Source organism: Anarrhichthys ocellatus, unplaced genomic scaffold, assembly GCF_004355925.1.
Source record: "Anarrhichthys ocellatus isolate YVR2014 unplaced genomic scaffold, GSC_Weel_1.0 scaffold62, whole genome shotgun sequence".
In the NCBI taxonomy this organism is placed as follows: domain Eukaryota; kingdom Metazoa; phylum Chordata; class Actinopteri; order Perciformes; family Anarhichadidae; genus Anarrhichthys; species Anarrhichthys ocellatus.
In genome coordinates, this window is record NW_022280092.1 from 772,566 (window position 1) to 779,596 (window position 7,031).

Consider the following 7,031-nt stretch of genomic DNA (forward strand, 5'->3'; position numbering starts at 1 on the left):
TGTGTGTGTGTGTGTGTGTGTGTGTGTGTGTGTGTGTGTGTGTGTGTCTGTCTTAACTGAGACAAATTGATTGTAAAATACACACAGTATGGATGTGCATATGAACGCAGTTCCTTTCCAGACATCATGAGACAAAAGCAAAATGAGACTAAATAACTGTCCCTGCCAAGGATGGAGAGACATGCAGCTGATGTCAGATAATATATAAAATACACTAATGATAAAAAATAATAACGTGGGATCCAGGACATAATAAGAAGGACTGCATCATCTGAGTTGCAAAAGCAATAACGAGTGCCAAAGAAACCACAAACCTGTTTCAAGGCATCTGCCACATTGCAGGGTGTGTCGGGATTCGGGCGTACATAGTGACCCAGTTTAGTAAAATATGAAACATACAATGGTGCATGCCCATGTGTCAAGAGTATAACATTCATTTAGAGAATCTGGCAGCAGGGTTTTTGACTGTAGCGTGTGGTAAACTGGAGAGACAGAAAGAGGAGCTATTTGTTCAAGAGTGACTCCTTCGCTTTATTTTCTGTGGGACGGTCAAAACAAAACCACAATTTACAAGACACACTGAGTACAGTGTAGTTTATACACGCAAAGTGGACGTAAACGTGAAAGTATTGTATGGAAGCGATCACGCCTAAGTCATTGCCGGTTCCCCTCTAGCTCTGGTTCCCGATTCAAATTGAAATGAATGACCGTTTTACTCTTCTCGCTCACGCACAGAGAGACACATGCAGAGGATCGGCAATCTGCTGCAGGCGTCCATGTTCTTGAACTACATGTGGCAGAAGATGAGAGTGGCCGGAGCACCGTCCAGGTGAGAGATTCACGAAACGAAAGCATTAAAACGGCGCATTGGGGCTGTGGTCATGTTGTTTATTCTACCAGTGATGCAATAAAATGTGATCCAGGAAATTCAGTTGGAGTAACAGATTAATTCGCTCAAAGGCCTTTCAGACGCTCAAACACTGCGCAGCCGTTCATGCAATGAGACGCTGCCTTGCTCCAGAAAGTCTGTCTCCATTTAGAGTCTCTCGCACTTTATTTAACCTCTCAGGTCACAGACAAAAGCTCAGTAACTTTCTCCGCTGAGTACAGCAAAAAGATCAATCAGTCTTAAGTTCAGCACAACTCTGTGACTTCTGCTCATTAACAAAATATTGTCACTATGTGAGTCAAACACGACATGTATGTAGTTGAGCCAGTCGAGGTTTCCAACAAACGCATAACGCTTGTTGTCTTTTCGTGTTCTTTTGTCATGCAAATACGGAAAAGGAAAATGTGGCAGAGCAGCATTCCGAGTTAGACCGGACGTGCTGCCACGTTTTTCCTTTTCTTAATCATGTTTTGACAGTTTTCAAAGCTTCTTTCCCAGTCGAGTGGAAGGTGAAGCCGACACCGAGATACTTTCTGTAAACGATGCAGGGAAATGGAAAAGTTGTGAATGCATGTATTGAGTTTATGACTCTAATCCCTGTCGGTGTATCCTGTCTAGCATGGGCCAAGATGAAGAAGAAATGGATACCACTCCTCTTGCACAGCCTTTCTTTATGGTTGACAAGGAGAAAGGAATGGAAAGCGGTGATGAGGAGAAACAAGACGGCGATGACAGTGATGGCGGACAAGATGAAGATCCAAATTGCCCAGTTAAAGAAAAAGAGGAGGAGGAGGGGGACGATGAGGTCAGTGCCTCAAAGAAAGCCTCCACCAACAACGGGTTAGTAGAAAACGGAGGGAGCCCCAAATCAAATGGCAACCACCACTCAGAAAGTGAGGAGAGCTCAGAAGAGGAAGACCTGGAAGATCAAACCACAGCAAAAGTGATGAAATGTCTCCCAGTGTCCTCCACTGTACAATGCCAGACTTTCTCCAGCTGACGGGGATCTCCGGCCCGTTAACGGATGACTCTCGCTCCCGAAAGGGGGGGGTCGTCTTATCTCGGACCACTCAGTGGACTGACACACTGAATGTGTGGCAGTTTAGGGAGAGAGAGAGACCGGTGTGGAGCGATGACGATGAAACCGACAATAGATGTGCATCCCCCGTCTCAGCAGCTCGTGAAGATGTTCTGTCTTGTGCCAGTAAAGATTGTGCACGAGTTATTTTTCATTTGGAGTTTAAGCAGAATAAAAGTAAATAAATGTAACCAGCCTGATTTCCTCAAACAAAGTGGATATTAGGAAAGAAAAGAGGAGAGACTGAAGGAAGACTGAGTTGCATAAACATTCAGGCATTGAGCCATGGTCCCCTTCCCCCACTGCAGATACCAGCAGCACCCTTTGTCTCGCCCTGATCTACCGGTTCGACCACAGCACACAAGGTTCCTTTCATAACCACAATTAGTTTTTTTATTCCATAACTACAAATGTTTATATAATAAATAAAATCTGTTCTTTGTGATTTAACAAGAGTTTCATTTTTTTCCAAATGCACCATATTATTTAAGAGTGTTCAAGCAGTCAGTTGCATGCAACGTGACTTCCTTGTAACTTAGTTGCTTAGTGGAAACAAGGTGATAATCTTCTTCTGTAAAACTTGGTTGGGGAACGTAACGAAGACATTTCTGTGCACCAATCCAACAAACAGTTGCACTAAATGATGAGTCGATGACAGACTTTATGGCCCATTATCCAAAACTTTACTGAGAGATCTGACTGGAGTCACATTTCAAACCACCTCCAAATGTAGTTTGATTCCAATTTGCAAAAATCCCATTTCATGCATCTAAAGATCAATCTAGATACAATCTGCTTATGCAAAAGAAATTACAAATGTTTTTGAGTTTGCAGTGTGAAGAAGTTTGGATAATGTATATAAAGATTATTATAAGACAAACTGACAATTTCCTTCTGGTTTTAGCCATTCATCTGCTCTTAGCTGAACACTAGTGTCGAGGTGAAACAGTTAATCTATTTGACAATGAAATTTCCAAGTCCCAGCTCCTCACTTGTGTAGCGACTGAAAATAATGAATACAAATTGAAATCAAAGACAATTGAAGATGAAATCAAGTTATCCAAAAAAAAGTTTTATTTGTTCCAAGCTCTTCAGTAACACGTGAACACACACACAGAATATACACGGTCAGACTGCTGAGTGTATATTTACACACATCCCATTCGTCAAGTTGAGTTTGCTTTTAACAGGCTTGAGCAGGAAATAGAACTACCTGCACTCTGGTATTTCAAACAAACATTTACTTTTGCATGAAAACAAATCAATCAAGTACAGTCAAAAATGCATATAAGGCACAACACAAGGATTCCAGTATGGAAAATAAATGTTCATTCATGAGTGTTTAATGTTTCCTTATTAATCTTGTTTATATACAAACACACACACACACACTCATATTAACTGGTTTTGCTAAAGGCCAATATAGATATAGCTTCTGGTGCAACGCCTCTTAATTCTTAGATAAAGTACCTTGATAATAAAGATGAAGCTACCCATCAGTATAAACTTCAGAGACTCATTATCTCTATTTGAGTGGGTGACAGGCTGCCTTTGGTTGCGTTCTTGCGGGTGATGGTGGTACACCGGGTGAGGATATCCTGGGCCCGTGGCCTGGGTGGCACCTTAGGTGTTATCGGGCCCTTGTAGAGGTTGGGATCAGAGATGCTGGGCATCATTCTCCCCTCCGGGATGCTCGTCGGGCTCAGGTGGTTGCTCGCCATAGGGGAAGGCGTACGGCTGAGACGCAGCTGTTCCCCGTTGTAGCTTTGGCTCAGGTTCAGGTTGAAGGACGAGGAGCTCGCCCAGGAAGAATTGAGCTCGTCGCTGAAGTCGCTGTCGCTCAAAAAGCTTTCCTCGCTATCTGCTCTCGGGCTCATCTCACGCTTCTCCTGTTTTCCGTCCATCTCCAACATGATCGTGGGCGGAGGGACGTACTTTGCAGTCGTAGGTGAGGTGGCAGCTGGAGGCTGAAAGTGAGGTTCTTCAGGCAGGATGTCCAGAGAGGTCAATCTCTGCTGCCTGCGTGGTTGGAGCGGGCTGGGTGTGGAAGGCCTGATGGGTGGAAGTTGCAGGTTGGGTGAGGAAGAAATGATGGGTGGAAGTTGCAGGTTGGGTGAGGAAGGCCTGATGGGTGGAAGTTGCAGGTTGGGTGAGGAAGACCTGATGGGTGGAAGTTGCAGCAGGTTTCCTTGCGAGAGGCTGAGCTGGTTGGACTGCAGTTCCAGGGTCGGGGTCGGGGTCGGGGAGGAGGCGCGGCGGTTCCGATGGTGGGCTGTCATGCGGATATGAGGCAAGTTGTAGGGCTGCAGGTACATGGTGGGGATGTAGCCCGCTTTATTGTTGTACCTGTCAAAAAACAACAAAGACAAGAATGTGGGGTTCAAGTCTGGAGGAGTTTAAAGCTGTGAGAATTTCGTTATAACAAGATGATCTTTAATGCCGCTGGAAGGATGTTTACAAAGTTCAGCCAAAGGGTTAAATACCTGATGAGCCACCAGCCGTTGTCAGACTTCTGCAGGACCTCCACCACTGAACCGATGGACATGGTTATCTCGTCACCTTTGGTGGCCTTGTAGCTCTTGACTGCAGTGTACAGCTCTCCTGAGAGTGAAAGACACGACTTTAATACACGACATCGTAGCATCTCGACCGACATTAACCCGCTACGGTATTTTAAAACTGCGTGCACTGTGTATGCAAACAAACCAAGCGTTGATGGTCTGATGTTTGAGGTACAACTGAAACTGTATCTATGGACATACCTCTCTCAGGGCTCCCATCAATGTAATCTTCATCAGCATCAGCATCATCAAGGCTCTCCAGGTAGGGGGCAGGGAACCAGGCCATCCGCTTGTCTTCATTCTCCACAAGCCACCACCCTGAACCAACACAACCACATATATTTAACATGTGTCCGTGTAATTGGGTTGATGAGGTTCCAACCATTGACGGGACACTGAGCAGTGAAGCTCGCTCACCTGCTTGGTCTTTGATGAGCACGTCTACTTTTTCGTCCACCGTCACTTTGAAAGGTTTGTTCTTGGTGTCTTTGGTCTCGTAAGGGGCCACGCATCTGTAGGTCTCTGTGACGAACGGCTGGGTCACGTTGCCACCTTTGACCTGTCCCGCATCGGCGCTGACTTCATCCTCTGATGGCAAGACCATGATGCTGAGGAGGACAGTCGCAGGTTAGTTTGGAGCTAGATTTCTCTCCGGGTAAACACAGAGCAGCTCATGCACAAGTCCAATCCCAAAGTCTGCATTTAATCACCCAAATTTGTTGAGCAGGAATTCAGACTTATCCCGGTGCTAATACTTCAGCATTTACCATTATTCAGGTCCACATGCTGGCAGAAAAACTCACATTGTCTATTTTTGCCATCCTTTTACATGCTTCTACATTTTTATGCTACATTTTTTTTTACCAGTGTTAGGGAAAACAAGGCTGAAGAAGTTGATTTAAGAATAATTGTTTCCTTATTTCCATGCATGTTTTATAGAATGCGCTTTAATGGATAATTTAGGTATTTTAAAATGTCACTGCTCACTTTATGCATCTCGAAGTCTTTAGGGTTTGCTCTGGGTTCTATGGCCACAAAAAGACTAAAGGTGGTGTTCTAATTTACTATAAATATGTTCAGCCTACCAGTTCTTGGCGAACTCGGGCTGCAGGTCCTGGTCTTTGGGGTGGAAGAACTGGATGAGGTCTGCAGACTGAGAGACCTGCTCGTCGCAGCTCAGCAGCTTATTGCAGTATTTCTGCAAGAACTTGAGGCGCAGGAGTGACTTGGTTGGACCTTTCTTCTTGGCGCCGCCGTTCAGCATTTTGTCTAAAAGCACACAGGGATCTTGAAGTCAGAATCCAAACAGCCTGTAAACGCACTTTGTAACTCGCATAAACTGCAGCTGTAATTTACGAACACATACCTTGAAATTTGGGAATGATTCTGGCGGATTTTTTCATTTTGTTGGCCGGTGGGAATGCTTTCTTCAGTTGTTTCTGTCGGAAAGAAATAGGTAACAGAACCGTTATTAATAGGGAACAGAACCGTTATTAATAGGTAACATAACCGTTATTAATTAACCGACAACCACATGCACACGCGCGACACGCAGAGAGGAGATGTAGCCTTTTCTACTCACGTGCATTGTCTTGAAATCCTGAAAAGTCCTGTAAACTACAATCTCATTCTCGTCCGACCAAAGCACGGAGGTCATGTACATCTGGAAAAGGGAAAATGCAAAATGAATCACTGAGAAGTGCAGATTTTATTTAAAATTGAAATGTGGCATCTTTAAAAAAATCAGAAAAAGAGGAAACATCTCCATATGCGCTTACTTTGCACTTCTCCTTGTGCATCACTCCGATCAAACCGACACTGATGGGATACCTGTGGCCCTCCATGATGCACCGACAGAGACAACGTGTGTTGAATTCAGGTGTCTGAGCTGCAACACAAGTCTCTCAGCCTCGCTCTGGTTTTGGGGACTGAAGCGGAGATGCTCTGCAGGTGTGTTTATATTTCCCCCACAGGTGTTGCGTCAGACACGCAGACAATACATCCTCGTCACTGGGAGGACGGTCCAAAAGCAACAGCAACTAAAAAAAGACTTGCAGGAAAGTCCAGCTTCTCTCCGTGACAGGCAAAGTGAAACTTGTTCTCCTGGTTAGGGAATTCGGAGGTGTGAGGCGTGACAATAATGTGGAGCAAGGCAAGGCAAGGCAAGGCACGTTTATTTGTATAGCAATTACAGGCAGCAGCAAACAGAAAAGTCTTCAATCTTGATTTAAAGGAGCTGAGGGTCTCAGCAGACCTGCAGCTTTCTGGGACTTTGTTCCAGATGTGTGGAGCAGAAACACTGAACGCTGCTTCTCCGTGTTTAGTTCTGACTCTGGGAACAGAAAGTAGACCAGTCCCAGACGACCTAAAGGGTCGGGATGGTTCATAAGGTAGCAGCAGATCAGAGATGTATTTTGGCGCTAAACCATGGCACAAGCACGAGAGATTATTATGATGATGAGTTTTCCATTTATTATTTTTTATTATTCATCCGCCCATTTTA

The 7,031-nt window shown here is 44.7% G+C and overlaps 2 protein-coding genes across 2 annotated transcripts in view; one reads left to right on the plus strand and one right to left on the minus strand.

Moving 5' to 3' along the window:
- Window positions 1-3,989, plus strand: part of tbl3 (transducin beta like 3) — a 15,544-nt gene extending 11,555 nt beyond the window's left edge. The window contains exons 22-23 of the mRNA XM_031872235.1: window positions 736-829; window positions 1,508-3,989. Coding sequence (XP_031728095.1) covers window positions 736-829; window positions 1,508-1,889 — 476 coding nt within the window. The 3' untranslated portion in view covers window positions 1,890-3,989. The remainder of the gene's footprint in view (window positions 1-735; window positions 830-1,507) is intronic.
- On the minus strand, window positions 3,019-6,471 carry noxo1a (NADPH oxidase organizer 1a). The gene is made up of 8 exons (XM_031872236.1): window positions 6,307-6,471; window positions 6,111-6,191; window positions 5,895-5,967; window positions 5,614-5,797; window positions 4,946-5,136; window positions 4,730-4,846; window positions 4,451-4,568; window positions 3,019-4,313 (listed from the first exon to the last, which is right to left on the minus strand). The coding sequence occupies exons 1-8, from the start codon at window positions 6,370-6,372 to the stop codon at window positions 3,476-3,478; spliced, it is 1,668 nt and encodes a 555-aa protein (XP_031728096.1). The 5' UTR covers window positions 6,373-6,471; the 3' UTR covers window positions 3,019-3,475.
- Between the last annotated feature and the right edge of the window lie 560 nt (window positions 6,472-7,031).